This window comes from Notothenia rossii (genome assembly GCF_949606895.1).
Source record: "Notothenia rossii genome assembly, chromosome: 6".
NCBI lineage: Eukaryota > Metazoa > Chordata > Actinopteri > Perciformes > Nototheniidae > Notothenia > Notothenia rossii.
The window spans coordinates 79,173,504-79,190,184 of NC_136909.1; the positions used below are offsets into that span (position 1 = coordinate 79,173,504).

General features: G+C 39.9%; 1 protein-coding gene across 8 annotated transcripts in view; it reads left to right on the forward strand.

Moving 5' to 3' along the window:
- kcnh1a (potassium voltage-gated channel, subfamily H (eag-related), member 1a) overlaps positions 1-16,378 on the forward strand; it is a 45,240-nt gene extending 28,862 nt beyond the window's left edge. For all 8 annotated transcript variants that reach the window (XM_079690649.1, XM_079690652.1, XM_079690651.1 and 5 more), the window contains 4 exons: positions 3,285-3,484; positions 6,892-7,144; positions 9,459-9,655; positions 12,775-16,378. In XM_079690649.1, coding sequence (XP_079546775.1) covers positions 3,285-3,484; positions 6,892-7,144; positions 9,459-9,655; positions 12,775-13,638 — 1,514 coding nt within the window. In that variant the 3' untranslated portion in view covers positions 13,639-16,378. The remainder of the gene's footprint in view (positions 1-3,284; positions 3,485-6,891; positions 7,145-9,458; positions 9,656-12,774) is intronic.
- Positions 16,379-16,681: the final 303 nt, after the last annotated feature.

The following is a 16,681-nucleotide window of genomic DNA, read 5'->3' on the forward strand; positions in this document are numbered from 1 at the left end:
GAAGATCACAGTGTGACGAGGGATTGGGGAGAAGGGGGGGGGGGCTGTACATACGTCCTGTTTCTATGGTTACTGTTGGCCTGGGGGTTGAGTTTCTGACAACTGATTTTTAACTACCCCTCGAACAAGCCAGCTGTTGGATGCCCAGCTCGATGAAGTTCTGTACGTCAGCAAGTAAAGGGCGCTGTTGTGGAGAAGATGAAGCACCACTCCACGGGGCCCATTAACTTTCCTTTGTTATAACATCATGTGATCTTTCAGAGAAGTGCGCAACGCCGTCTGTGCAGAGGCTCGATGTAGTCGATGTAGCATTCGTCGAAAAACTTTGGCAACTTTGATATTTGCTCTTTTTTTCCTGTAGTGAGTTGATTAGGTTTTCGTGCACGTAAATGGTCTGCAAAGGCTAAAATCACAAAGTTTATCTAACATTGTGACATCATTATGTAACTCTCGCACTCCTTTTGGCTAGCGCTCAATCAGATTGTTAGTGATAGCATAAGGGGCAGGACATCTCTAAGCGGTTGACCAATCACAACAGAGCCGGCAAGTTAACCAATCAGAGCAGACTGGGCTCTGGTTTCAGACAGAGGGTGAAAAGAGGTGCTGCAGCACAGGCAGTATGAGAACAAAAAATAGCTTTTTGAACATTAAAGCATGAAGGCATGTCACAGTAAAGGCACAAAGAACAGATGTAAACCTGGAAATGAGCATAATAGGCCCCTTTTTAGGTCCATTGGCGAATATACTTATCTAAGGTGCGTGCCATATATATTGAACCACAACATAAAGCTTTTTTAAAAACGTTTTGTCCATGCCATGCACAATGTTCCCTGTTTCCAGCGTTAATGCTAAGATAACGAGCCTAATGTTTAAAATTATATGAGTGTTATAATGGGATGTCTCAAATGTGAAACGTTTGTTTGTTAGTAAGTAAGTAAGTATGTAGCAGGACAGGGGAAAGTAAACACACCTACAGATTCCCTGAGAAAAAGGGGAGTGGCTAATCAAGCACCCTGAGAGAAGCTGGAGGAAACCAATCAAGAAAATGATTGGCACCTGTGTGCTGTTAAAAGGAGATGTCATTCGAAGAGGGGATAAAGAAGCAAGAGGAAGACTAGTAAAACTTTATTTATATAGCACCCTTCTCAACACGGATGTACAAAGTGCTTTACTGTACACAGGACACAATTCAAAGTACAACTATACAATGTAGAATAAAAGGCATAAAACAACAGCAGGTAACACATAGGATAAAACACCAATGAAAGACAGCTACTAACTCACCTCCTCCGGCGACCCAAAGAACTGTCGGAAAAAAAGGTGGGTCTTTAACTGCCCCTTAAAAATCTCTATTGAGGCAGAGGCTCTTAGTTTCTGGGGGAGTTCGTTCCAAAGCCTTGGGGCCACCGCCTCAAAGGCACGGTCCCCCTTAGTCTTTAGCCTGGTTCGGGGCACTCTTAGGAGGCCTTGCTCAGAGGACCTCAGGGCCCGGGTTGTGCTGTGAGGGTGGAGGCTGGGGCATGGCCATGGAAAGCTCTATATGTGAAGACCGATACTTTGAATTGGGTTCTGAGATGGACAGGGAGCCAGTGCAGGGCAGAAAGGATCGGAGTGATGTGGCATGTTTTTTTGGACCGAGTGAGCAATCATTTCTAATTTAAAGCATTACAGCCAATTTTGACATAATGTGTTAATAGCTTGACTTTAAAACAATGTATACAAATGCAGCGTGGTTGGTGTAACCTGGATAGTATAGAACAATTATGATATATATAGTGTATTATTCCACTTGCTTTGAGCTGCAGGACTAAAACAATCCTCTGCCGTTGATGCTCTGAACGTCAAAATAAATGAAAGGCATTTTTCATTGTTAATCTGTTTTGTAAATCAGGTCAGGTTGTACTGTGGCAAAATCAAGCAGCCTATTATCAAAAGCAGACAGTGCTTGAGCTCAACGTTGCATTCATAGAAAAACTTGGGCATCCTCAAGAGGAAATCATGTTAGATTTAATTGGCTCTGACCTTTTTAAATAACCTGTCTTGATCTGTAAACCTGCTGAATTCTGAGGCCTGCGGATGGGTTACAAACGAGCAAATTGTTCATGTTTAGATCAAGAAAATCAGACAACACTACAAGGCTTGATAGCATGGCTGAACAAGTGATGGGGATGAAAGGATGAAACCTGCCGTCATCCTCGTCCGTGAGGAGCACTTTTTAATTAGCATTATTCCCTGTGCACTTCTTCAACTCTTTGATTGTGCATTGTGAAATAAACAAACGCTCACACACACAAATGCATGCACAGGTTACTGTCATCATCCTAGGATAATTGAAACGTGTGTCTGGCATGTTTCCTCTCCGTCCTTCGGGCTAATTAGCGCCGCAGAGCCGAGAGAATACTACACACTTGCTGCAGACATCTGATCGCTTTGATCCGTACGCGCCAGCTGTTGCACCAGCTCAACCACCTCAGATGCACTGCTGTGCTCTTCCTTTATTCCTTATATCACTTTGAGACATCCTTATATATTACAACTGCATGGCGGTGGAGGTTTCTGCACATCAATACAGAGCTGTAGTTATAGATTTTACCCTTGGTGAGAGTTTTGTGGAATTTGTTAGAAGGCAATGATGAGAAGTAATTGTTAATATCCCACTGGATTGATCCAAGTGCTCACCACATAAAACAATATTACTGTAAGTCTTAAGGCACATTTAGTCTGATATATTATTATTAGTTGTAGTTTATATTGCAAGGCCAACAGTGCAGCGTTGCAAATATTTGTACATTTGAATGTGCATAAACCACAAATTGGAGGAATATATATTTTGTCGCTGTAAACCACGTTTTGGGAGAGTTTGTATCCATGTACTGTAAAACAGTTATTTCATTTTTTTAAACCTTCATTTGGAGTTTTTTTTGCTTGGGAAGCTCGAATATTTATTTTTTTGATTGTTCTGCAGTCTTATGTGACCCTGGGTTTATAAGCCTCTTAATAAACATTTCAAATTCCCACAGGATGATTTGAAAAAACGAATACTTGAAGAAAATAATTGACCTTAGTGGGGTTGAGCCAAACACTGAATCCCTACAACATATCCAGTGTCTATCAGATCTTTAAAAGGACAATAAATTGCATTTTCACATATTTTCCTTTTCACATTTCTTTTATGGCACACAATCAACCATTCCTCATGAAGTCAACTCAATACAAGCAGCTAATAAATCATATGATTTCATACAAAAATCAGAATTTTACTTTCCTTTTTTGTATTTCCCCAGCCCTTCTTTACGCCACCATCTTTGGTAATGTGACAACAATCTTCCAGCAGATGTACGCAAACACAAATCGCTACCACGAGATGATTAACAGCGTGCGGGACTTCCTCAAACTCTACCAGGTGCCCAAGGGCTTGAGTGAAAGAGTTATGGACTACATCGCCTCCACCTGGTCCATGTCTCGGGGCATAGACACTGAAAAGGTACGTCAGACTGCGACTTCTTTACTGGTCCTACTGCAGCCGGTGATTACTGGTTGTTTCCTAATTTCGCTGATGTTTAAAAAAAAAAATTTGTAAAGGTTTTTTACATCCATTTGGGATTGAAATATCTAAATTGGCAGCAAAACTATTAACTGCATGTAAAACCACAACAACTTTCTGGATTGAGCTTCCTTTGAGAAGTGAGCAATGCCATCTGTAGCATCTCTAGCTCAAAGTAGCATTCATCAAAAAACGTTGGAAACTTTGAAATAAAATGTGTCCTACTTAAGGTCCATTGGGGATTAAATATGTTCATCTTAATTGCTAAACATACACTCTGCTCTTAAAATCACTAAACAAGTTATTGTTTTACTTTTTAACTTTTGGTCGAAGCAAGGCTAAGTCTTTCCCCGTTTCCAGCTATTATGCTAAGCTAAGCTAAGCAGCTAAATGCAGGGCTGCCAACATTTGAATTCAGCTTGGAGTGAGATTTTTGTTTTGGTGAACCGAAAAAAGAAACATTCATGTGTACAGTGTTACAAATGTATTGAACATGTACAAACTAGGGTTTCCCATTAATGTACCGGGCGCTACAGTGGAATACGCACATACACAGTGTACCCGCGACTCTTACAATGAAGTGTAGTGCCGAGGATATGGAGTCGGAGGCGGTGCAAGGAAGGTGCAGAAATATTAATTTATTAACAAGCTGCAAAGGACATGTTGTCGGGTCGCAGCCCGGGTCGACAAGATAAAGAGCCAAGAGGGCACACACTATATATAGGTAACCCATAACATGTCCGTGTGGGAACAATAACCGCAACTGTAGTTCCTAGTTGGAATTGTGTCCCAGTGGTTAAATAGGTGGTCACCACAGAAGGCTTCGTCCCGCTCGTTTTGCTGTTCCTTCACTTTATTTTTATATTTATATACATTGATTTTTGACGAAAACTTAGCGTGAGGAAAGGCAAGTGTGGTGTGAGTGCGTGAGATATGGGTTAATTGCGTGACTCTCACGCTCAATGCGTGAGTGTTGGCAGCCCTGCTAAATGTTTAATGTGACATTTGAGTAGTATTAATCTACTTTTGTGTTTTTTCTTGTGTTGGACTAACATCATGAGAAAAGCATGATAGCCTACATTTTTCCGTTGTTCTATGCTAGTAAACCTCTGCTGTTGGTGCTCCCTGAACGTCACCAGAAATTAAAGTCATTTTTCATTGCTTATTTGTTTTTTCCTAGAACAGGTCTGGTTATTCTGAGTCAAACTTTAGCAGCCTATCATGAAAAGCAGACGGTGCAGTGGTATGGCATTTATGGCACAGTAACCATCCATCCTACTGAATTCAGATGATGCCAAAATTATTAGAGTGTGTGGAAATTAAACATTTAAATCTGGCAGCAGATAAATTGAACCGGCGCCGCTCTGATTGATTCGAAGCCAGAAAGCATTCATAACGCTGCGTCCCATTTTAAATCCACCTGTCCAAAATCCAATCATAGAAAAAGTTGTATTATTTCACCTCAAATTTGAACCATCACTTGTAACAAGGTTTGGATTTTGTCACGGCGAAATCTGTAGTCAAAATCAAACTGTGATAATTATTGTGTCCCCTTTATATCTTGCACTGCATCTATGTTTTATTTATTTGTCTTCCGGCTACACTAAAGGGTCTAAAAATGGCGAATAATCCCTCTCTGCTTGACATTCATCTTCAAAGAGATTAGTTTCAGCTCTGCCACAGCCTGCCATCCTGGTGATTAGTAGGTGTGCTTAAACAACATTCTGCCACTCTGTGAAACACAGCACAGAGGAGGTGGGCGTGTGACCTTTTATATGAAATGATACAAATTATTCATACTGGACATATTGAGACCAAACCATTGGGACTTCTAATGAAGTATTTCCTAAAGCAACTGAAAAATAAAGAAGCTCCAAATCAGCTATTTGTAGTATGTTGTTCAGTGACAGTTCATTAATTATTTAAAAACAGCAATACTAACTTCTAAAAAACTTGCGGGCAGACATTAATTGGAGTCTACACAAGACCGCGGAGTCTACACATGTGCAGCCTCGAAATTTCTCGATACGAAGTACGCCGGCCTCGGTAGAATTCCAATTATGCTGGACATTGGAACAGTCCTTCGGCGGCACTCGATGACGTAGTATGCTTGAAATAGTGGCTCTGGAGCAGCTTTCCTCGACATTGAGAAACACCCTCTCTGTCTGAAACCAGAGCTCAGTCTGCTCTGATTGGTTAGCTGGCTGGCTCTGTTGTGATTGGTCAACCGCTTAGAGATGTCCTGCACCTTAGCCTATCACGTACAATGTGTTGGAGCGCTAGCCATAAAAGGGCAAGTGTTATATACCGATGTCCCTTTGTTACACATTACAGACTGGCATGTTTAAGATTCAAACAGCTCTTGTAAGTAATATAACTTTGTGATATAAAGTACGTAACATATATTTGTACCTCTTTATGACTGTAAACAGAATAAAAGAAGTCAACATTTTTTACTGCGAAATCCCAATAGGAGCACAGGGCTTCTTCTCTGCTCAGCTGTTATAAACAAGGCAATTAAAGAAAGAAATGCTGTTATATTTCATTTTAGTGAACCTGTAAAAAAGTGCACACTGGCCAGGAAAAATATTATCAACTATATCACCAACAAGCCAAAACCCATTACTGTAAATGCACTGCATTTATATAGCACTTTTCCAGTCTTTACACTTACACACCTCGTGCCATCGGGAGCAACTTGGGGTTGAATATCTTTAGGATGCATTGAACCATCCTTATCATTTCTTTTTTGATGCATGCTTAGGTAACATTAAGCTGTCTTTGGCTCTTTTCTGCTGTAACAATGTCAATTTCCCCTCTGTGGGACTAATAAAGGTATTCTGATCCTGATCCTCCCTCACAGTTGCAGCCTCTTGCTAGTGTTTAGTATAAAGAAATGTGTAAAAATGTCCGTTGATTTCTCCCAATATCAGTGAAGTAACAGGCAGAAAACCCACATATTGTACATGTGAGATTTGTTTGAGATTTCATTTTGTTTTTGACTGAGAAATAAAAGTCTGATTCTACCATAATAGCGATGTGATGCCCCACGTGAAGTTTGCCTTCTCTAAATTAGGTCATGGCAACAGATTATAACTCTTTGATCGCCTAATGGGACAATAACAAGGATTCAAGGCTTTCATTGTCATTCGTACATAGCTGCAGTGTAGTTATGTCGATGATAATCTTAGGTCCTAGGCTCCTCCAACAGTGCAACACAATAAAACAGATCAAATAGTACAAGTAAATACAATGAACAATGTAGAATTTTCTTCGAGCTCTTAAATATAACTCATTATTATCTGATGAGACAAATCATCACACAGCTCTCTCTCTCTACTCTTCAGGTGTTGCAGATTTGTCCGAAAGACATGAGGGCAGATATCTGTGTTCATCTCAACCGGAAGGTATTTAAAGAGCACCCGGCTTTCCGCCTGGCCAGCGACGGGTGTCTCAGAGCGCTGGCCATGGAGTTTCAGACCATCCACTGCGCCCCTGGGGACCTGATCTACCACGCCGGGGAGAGCGTGGACAGCCTCTGCTTCGTGGTGTCGGGGTCACTGGAGGTCATACAGGATGATGAGGTGGTGGCAATTTTAGGTGAGTTAACATTTCATGCTGTGAGACTTTTCAGCAAATTACGCAGCATTTATTGCATAACCAATAATGCAATTCAGCACTTATGTTTATTTAATGAAAGAGGCGGACACCTTCTATTCCCCCAGCTGTGCTGCCCTAGATCTGCTCAAGTTTCAGAGTACAAAGTTATCTGATTAAAAAAGTGACAGTGAAGCAGAGATCTAGGATGCAGATGTTCTGCTGCTACAGAAAAAATAGCAGGGATGATGTCGGAGAGAAAAACATTCAGTCAAACTGTCCACGCATGGGCACACTTTTTTTTTTTCATGCTTAAAATCCGCCTTTTCTTCGGGAAAACAGCTCTTTGGTGTTGCTGAGTCATACATTCAGGATTTGGACAAAAATATGTTTGTCACAGTTTCAGAATCTGCCCAGAAACTTTTTGAATACACACTGGATTATAGACACATACCACAGACCCGGCGGCAGACATGCATCTGTGGGCGGGCATTTGATTTACCCGGGCGGGCCCACCCCGACACTTACATTTCCCGGGAAATCTGAATCGTCAACGAGGAGGAGGGGGGTAGTTAGACGCTCGTGATTTGTCAATGGGGGTGGGGAGGGAGGCGCTCGTGAATTGTTGTTACGGAAAGAGAGGGGTTTTAGGTTGCCATAAGGCTGTTTTTATACATCTGTTGGTTTTGTGGCACATTTGTAACGCTGTGCCAATTTGGGCAAGCACGCAGGCAAACTTGAGAGCACACAGGGTGGAGAGGTGGAGTGAGTTTGAGCGAGGGAGAGAGCGTGTGCAGCGGTCTGCTTGCGCACAGAGCAGCAGTTTGTGAGAGAGGGCTTGAGAGTCAATTTCTCTTCAACATATAATTGATTGCCTCCCTTGTCCCTGGCTGGCTAGCTAGCTCGTTGGCAACGTAACTGATTTCTTCTAATGTGCCTGCATCTGGCGCTGAGTTGCCATATTCCTTTTGTGAGCTCTTTTTGTTCGTGGACCACTTCCTGATATCCATTTTTGCAGATAAACATATAAATGATAATAGCCAAACTAACCTAGCAGGAGTAAACTGACAGGCTGCCGTGCCGCATCTCACTTAAAAAAAAAACACGAAAAACCACTCTCGCGCGCAGACTTTCATTCAGACTTTCATTCAGACTTTCATTCAGAATTTCATTCAGAATTTGATATTAAACTAATCTTTCAACATAGTTTAATACAAACATAAATATTAGGACAAAGCCCTGCAAATAACAACAATAAACATAATAATACAAAAATGTAAATGTTTTATTCAGCCCTGATTAAAACAGCGGGCCCAAATCCTGGATGGGCATCTAAAATAAGACCCGAACTCATAACAGTATAATTATCATTAGCCGGTTCTAATGGATATTGATAAGTAAAGAATACAAATAATTGCTAACTGTTGTGACCTTTCTGATACAGTATGAGCCCATTTCTTCTTCCAAAGCCCCTTTATGTGATCGGAGAAAGTACGCCACATCTTTCTTTATCAGTATTCAGAGGAAATAACTATTTCCCATGCCTACATGTACACTGGCTAAATCACAGCACAGTCGTCTTGGCAGTTTTGTCGGCTATCGGTTCCTCTTCACAACAATCAATAAACTTGTTGTTGATTACATTGAATCATAACACTTCATGTTTATAAGTTATAGTCATTATTAGAAATAAAAAAAAAACCTCTCTGGAAGTCTCACTTGAGTGGTCAGTTGCGACTGTGTTGCTAATGCTTTATGAGTCTGTTGTAGTTTATATATACAGTCTATTGTTGTAAGCTATTAATAAAAACAACTTTCAGGTTGCCAGGTTGTAAAAAGACCCTCCTTTAGCATGGCACTAGATTTTTCTGAGATGTGTTGACAGAGTAATGAGCTAGCTAAAGGAAGCATATTTTATTAAACCTGGCAACCCTAGAGTAAGTGACCATTCCTCATTAGAAAGTGTTAAAACCTGCTGGTATAACGTCCCCTTTATTTCCTCCCAAAGGACACATTTGTGTTGGATTAAAGGAATTGCCGCTTCAAAAAAAGAAAATCACCAAAGACACAGATTTACAAAAAAAACAGCAGGTTGTGAATTAAGTTTATTTTTACTCAGAAAAGAAAAAACATAGAAAAGGAAAACAAAAAATTGCATTAAGAACCGCAGATAGTATTTTTCAAACCTGGCCACCCAAGATGTCTTTTAATAAAAGGCATGATGTATAATGCTAAAGTAAATGGTTTGTCAATGCTAGTCGTGTGTATTAATTTCCTTTTTGCTAGTACCTAGTTTGAACTCTTTCTCTCTCTGCAGGTAAGGGAGATGTATTCGGGGATGTTTTCTGGAAAGAAGTGACTCTCGCTCAGGCCTGTGCCAACGTCCGAGCTCTGACCTACTGCGACCTCCACGTTATTAAACGCGACGCCCTGCAGAAGGTGCTGGAGTTTTACACCGCCTTTTCAAACCACTTCTCCAGAAACCTACTGCTCACTTACAATCTGCGAAAGAGGGTGAGTGACTTTTTTCACTCAGTTCAGATTTGGGCTTTACACAATTATTTTCAATATCTGGAGACTTCTGCTCTCTTTCAACTACAGATATTTTCAAAATACTTGTTAGAAAGAAATCCTTTACACTTTTAGTATTAAACTGAGTCAATTCTGTTCAGGTTTGCACATGCTGTGAATATATAATCAGAACTTTACAAGAAAAAAAGCAAGAAAAAACGGCAACTACAGAAAGGTAGTAAACATTCTGCTTTTCAATTAAAGTTCATTAGATTTACTTCTCAGTTTGACCTGTCACTGTGCCTCTGATCAGACCATTATTTTTAATGAAGAGCTTGAACTTCAAGTTGATGTCCTGCATCTCGTTTTTATTTGGTGTCATGACTCATAATTGCTGCACTGCTTTTTGCACTGTGCGTCCCAAAGGTCACATAGTAATATATGTGTGGGGGAGTGCAATGACTGCCTTTCTTTCTACAGTTTCTACAGGACCAGCTTTTTTCTTTCTCTCTATGTTTAGCTTTAATGGATGCCTCTTCTCATGTCAAAGGAAGGAGACTAACATTATGTGAAATACGTTTGTTGCTAAGAGTTAGGCTAGAAGATGTATAACTGCTCTTTTGTTTGTCAGTTAAATATGAAGCTGCAGCTAGGAAAAAGCTTAGCTTAGCACCAAGACTGAAAGCAGGTGGAAACAGCCAGCACGGCTTTGTCCAAATGTACAAAAATCCACATACCACCATTTTGGAAAAACTCAAGCAGGGAAAAGTTAACTACCTCATTATTTACAAGCGACAGCAACGTAACTTCAAATGACGGCAGCACTGGTCATTGATTTTCTGTAACTTTCCAAGTCCGTTCGTTTTCTTTTCCATTAACCACTCTATAATCACTGCAAGAGCCCAAACCGTTTTCCTGTTAGTGGTTACTCCATCTGTCTTTTTCTGCTGTCCAGCACTCTGTCTTTTAACCTCTTTCCTTCTCCTGCCTTCTTTTCCTTTTCTTTACTGGGGACAGTTCACCCATTGTGAATCCAAAGTTTTGTGCTCTATACAAATATAAACATGAATATTCAAAAAGTATTCCACAGTGTTTTCTGATGGAAACTAATGTTTGTTGTCCACAGCTGATGTTTAATTTATCTGACTTTTTGTGCGGATTGATAAACCCTCTCTTGATCCTCCTTAGCGACGGTCTGTTCTTCTTAGCAACAGTTTGTTAGTGAGAAATAACAAACTCTGAAATGTCCAAATTGACCAATCAGAATCAATTATTCGACTAAGCCGTGTAATAAAAAGTGTTATAGATCTTATTATGAAAGAAAAGCAACAAAGACAAAAGTTGAAACATCGAACACACCGTTTTAGAAAAAAGGTACATTTGATAGATTTAATACCAAAAATTCAAACAAATCTAACTGGGCACGAGCTCATACACAACACATACTACCCTTAATGCAAAAACACAGTTCCATTAAACAGCCACTTTTTATAGCCACTCTTCATATCCTTTACCCAGAAATGAACATCTGTGATCAACAACTCAAGTGTGGCTACCAATCGTTACCGCATGCATAAGCAGGTTAGGCTGCCCGAGAGAGAACAAGTCAGATTGAATTGCCTGCATATGAAGAGGCAATCTCATCTGCTGCATTGAAGTCTCGATTCACCAGGGTCCCACTCTACTCTGAATGTATACTGCAGGGAAATCCAGAGATGGATTAAATAAGGAGCCTAACGCTGCCTTCAAGGAGCTTGTGAGGTTGTGTGTACGTCCTGGGAAATCCGACACACGATATGTTCGACTTTCAAGTGGTTCGAGTTATGAGAACAGTGTTTCTATGAGGCTGAGAAGGAGAATAGATGTTGTCGGGCCTTTTTTAGAAATGATGAATGATTTTGTATTTATTGCATTTCAGTGCCTTGCCCGGTATCTAAAAATGTTTTTTTTTTCTTGTTCCATTTTCGATCAAAAAACGTCCACTTAATAAGTTGGTTGTTCAAACACTAGACCCTTCTCAAGAACATATCAGTCAGATATCCTTGGTTGGCTTTTATGTATAACTGAAGCATTTATCTTTTACAGTTGTCTTTTAAATGTTTATAATATTTAAAATTAGATAATTAAACCCTGAAATATCGATATTGGCCTCACTTTATTGTTTGTGCACTTAATGTGAAGCTACAGCCTGTTAGCTCAGCAAGGTTGTAAACTTAAAGGTGACCTATCATGCAACATGCACTTTTGTACGTCTTGTATACATGAAAATGTGTCCCCGGTGTTCCAGGGAACTCACCAAGTGTCAGAAAACACAACCCTCTCTATTTTCCTCCATACCCAAATCTCTAAAAAAGGGGCTGCAACGGATCTGAAACAGACTGATCCAGATTTGAACACTTCTGTGACGTCACAGAAGTGGCGCTCCGGCTATTGGGCTAACTCCACCAATCAGGAGAAGACAGCCATTCGAAAGCGCTGGAGACGCTGTAGTACATATGCCAGGCCTGTAGATGGTGCTGTTCTCACAGAATCAGCCCATGCAAAGACAGTGTTAAATTGAGCGAAATGAGGAATGGTTCAAATGCGTGATCTGTTTGGTATTTTGAAAAATAAAAAGTATAAATATGCCTTATATAGGTATGTTCCTACACTATATTATTCAAATATAGCATGATAGGTCCACTTTAAATCTATTTTTGCTAAACCTGTTGTTGATCATTGCGCCCCCTACTGGCAGGTTAAGAGCAGTCAGTTGTCATTGGCGGGAAAAAAAGCTTAAAAAGCTTACAACACAAGTGTCCATTAGCACTTGTGTTGTAAGCTAACAGTCTAACAGTGTGTGTTTACCCACAAAAGCCAGAGGCAGGATATGAACTTTCCCTCTGTGTTGTGGGAATAACCTCTTTAAAGGAGACATTTACACATTTTGAAACCTTGGCTTGTCTTCCTCACAATCTGTAGAATCACTGAGATGAATACACCTGTTTATCTACTTCTTTATATCAAGAGGTTAAATTGATTTAAGGCCCTCCAAAGCTTGTATGCTTGCATTATATAAAAGAAAATAAGAGATGTTTTTTGTCATCGTGCTTTACTCATACTATCTTTAAATCCTTTTTTAGATTGTCTTCCGAAAGATCAGTGATGTGAAACGTGAGGAGGAGGAGCGACAGAGACGTAAAAATGAAGCCCCTCTGAACTTGCCACCAGATCACCCGGTAAGGAAACTCTTCCAGCGCTTTCGGCAGCAGAAGGAGTCGCGGCAGGAACCTGAAAAACTGGCTGACCATGACATCGAGAAGGGCCCTGTGTACGTGGACATCCCGATCGCCAAAGCAGCCGTCACAACCACCAGCATCGTCACGGTGACAGAGAGCCCAGCAACACCTTCATCTTCTATGCCTTCATCTTCAACAGCACTCAACTGCGCTCCCTCAGACAAGGCGAAGCTGCAGGTGCCGGTCCCTGTCTCTCTTATCGGGGGCCGGGTCTCAGAACCAGTCAAAGTCAAAGGCTGGGGTCGCTTCAAGGAGTCCATGGCCAAACCTGACAATTGGAACAAAGTGTCCAAAGCCGAATCCATGGAGACTTTACCCGAACGGACCAAGGTGCACGAGTCACAAACGTCTTTAAAGAAGACAGACTCTTGTGACAGCGGCATCACAAAAAGTGATCTGCGCCTGGACAAAGTGGGCGAGTTTCACATCACGCCCCAGGACCGGAGTCCCGCGCAACCTCCGGAGACCAGGCACGCCTTCTACACCATCCCGGAGCAGACGCTACAGGCCTCGCTCCTGGAGATCAAACTGGAGCTGAAGGACGACCTCAAGAACCTGAACGTTCGAATGTCCGGCCTGGAGGCGCAGCTCACAGAAGCACTTCAACTCCTCAAATCGAGGAGATCAAATGCTGACTCTCCACAGCCGCTTTTTGACATTTCTAGACCTGCTTCACCAGAACTGGACAAAGAAGACATCTTCTCTTGAAGGAAGGTACGTTAACAAATCAGGTTGACTCTGAATCAGCTGGAATCCAGTAATATCCAGATTACTTGGATCGGCTGCAATGGATGCACCATTTAAGTTATCAGGCAACAGTGTGGTCTTTAAGACGCACCGGCCTTTTATCATAGGGGTGTACCCGACCGTTTACAAGGCAACATCGTGTGGAAAAGTCGCGGGTGTATCCCAGAACTTGTTGTCGGAGAAAAAACAAAAGATCGGGAGGTCATTCAAAACACTGACAGCTCTATGTCTGTACATAAGTTTGGTTTATTCTTCCATCGCACTATAATGGAAAAATAGCTTGAGCGGTTTGATATTATCTCAATTTTGAGAGCGTCATTGGAAGACCAACGTTATATCTCTGTTTTGAAATGAGTAGAAACAGCATGACCCACTGGTTCGTTATTGCATCATTCGTATGGGATTCTTTGCATGTCACATAAAGTAGGCGCGTTTCTCTAAATTGCAGATGGTGCATATTTAATTAATTAAGGCCACACCGTGAGCCATTTGCATTATTTCACCATGACAGCGGGAAAGCACAGTCTTTCCAGATGTTGTAACAGGCGCACGGTAATTTCCTCCAGCAATTGATGAACTCTTCTTATTAAATCAACTGCCAGGATCATTTTGAATAATACAACAGATAACTCTGGCCGAGCAATCAGATTTTCAAAGAAGTCTTTTAGCAGAGCTAACAATTCCTATAAACCATGGGAGGATGAAAGGCACCACACGATCCATCTTTTCTGATATCTTGTATTTGTTTTTCTTGTGTACAAACACACATGTATGTACTGTATGAGAGCCACGAACTTCTAGCTTTGTTGATGCATAATAATGTGATGCAGATGGTACTGATAATGGCTGTGGCCCTTCCCTTATTTTAAAAACTGTAAAGTTATGAATGCTCTTTTGCACAATATTTCTTAAATAAAATGTATTTATTACTAAAATATACTTCACAGTGCAGGTTTGTTCATGTAAGCAAACACAAAAGTCATTGGAAACTGTTATATTGATGAATGTTTTGGGGTACATTTTCCCATTTGTTGCACCAGTTAGCATGCATGATTAATTTGTGTCTCTCTTCACATTCACTGGAGGAAAAACACATCATCCCATGACGCCAGCAGACACAAGTTGACTATATTTAAGGAACAAAGATGGTGAAAATGTTCAGGCTATGTGTTCGCAGTGCAGGTGATTTGTCTTTGTATTTGAAGCCAATATTTGGGTCCGGCTTACACAAACTTAACGTTCCCTAAATGTGCATTAAAACTTGGCGACAACCGAAAACACCAGACTACACCTGCATACACAGTGTCTCACCAACAATGTTCAACTACAAGTCATTTCATGTAGGAATAAAGGAAACAGCAGGATTCTAAAGAGATAATATACCACTTTTTGTTCTTTATCAAACATTTGACTGTTTTGGGTAATTATTCAAAAACAGCCTTTTAATGAACTGAAATACACCCAGGCATTGTTTTCCAGTCAAGATAAATAACATGGTTTAGTAAAAAGTATACATGTAGACAGCAAGTGTGTCATGTCTTTCTCTTTAAATTATAATTTTGGTTTAACATTTGAACACAATACAATTTCACCACAAAGGAAAAAGGTATTAACAGAGCCACAAACTTATACAGAAAACAAACTGGATAGCATTTATATTTAAATTATTATTTTGTCCGTTACGGAAACCTTTCAAATCCAGAGAAAAGATAAATAAAATTTCTAGTAAAAGTGAGTTCTGTCATCAAGCAATAATAATAATTGTGCATATTAAAGGACAACTTGAATGCTAAAATATCCGTTAAGGCTCTTTAAAATTGTGTTTTCCATTTATAAAATCAATAATAATTGTGCATATTTTACTGATAATTTTTGGGTTAAAACATCAGTTCAGGCTCTTTAGCTTTGAATAATGGAAGAAAGTCTAATAATATTCAGTAAATATGACTCACTTTTGCAATTTTATTAACACCAGAATAACATAATTGAAAGTCTGGAACTTTACCGTCTATACCGTCTTACACAAGGCAAAAATATAACCATAATTCTATATTATTTATTATTCATATTGATAATTTATGTTCCCTGTGAGACTTTTCTCTTATCAAGACCGGACAAGCTGAGACAGCACAACGCTGTTTTTTTTTTCTCCAGCACATTCTGTGGCTCCATTTCCATCAAAGATTCAGCTTACTTAAAAATGCATGGGCATGTCATCACAGAAGTGAGAAAGCATTTGGTTTAGAGCCAGTGTTTGTCTTTATAGGTCTGCTTTGACAAAGAGTTTTGGTGGTAGAGAGACGGTTTGATTCAGAGAGGGAAAAGCACTCAAATATTTTTGCTGTGACCTCTCTATCACAGAGAATTCATAAAGCTGCTGATAACACCAGTTCAGAAATCAAACCGAGGCAAAAAGAAGGCATACAGTACAGTGTCTGTGAGGAATTCAGTCACTCAAAGTCACATATCAAACGAGTGTAATGCTTGACACAGTCTTTATCTAAAATTTGACATCAATAAATCTACAAATGTGGTAAAAAGGGACTTCTTCAGTTATTGGGATTAAAATGGCACTTAATTCAGACACAGTGACATAAAACAGACACATTTAAATCAGTATTATACTATGGTGAAACATTTTTACAATTTTAAATTGAAAAAACTAAATTATTTGAAGTGTTCATTTTTCGGGTTTTTATTACATTTTTTCAAATCCATTATTGTTATGCAGATAAAGTGTTTACTGTTGTATTTACAGTCAAGCTATGTGTATGGCAATACAAAAACACACAACACTAGGCTATAAACTAAAAAAAACAAAAAAACAGTATAAAAACAATCTTTGAGAAATGTAGAAATGTAAACTTTTTCATAAAAATGAGGTGGGTTTGAAGTTATATCTGAACGATTTGGCATTAATAAAATCTAGCACATCAAATGCATTACACACACTACAAGCCAAGCACATTGTGCAGCACATCAACGTTTTTAGAATTACATGAAG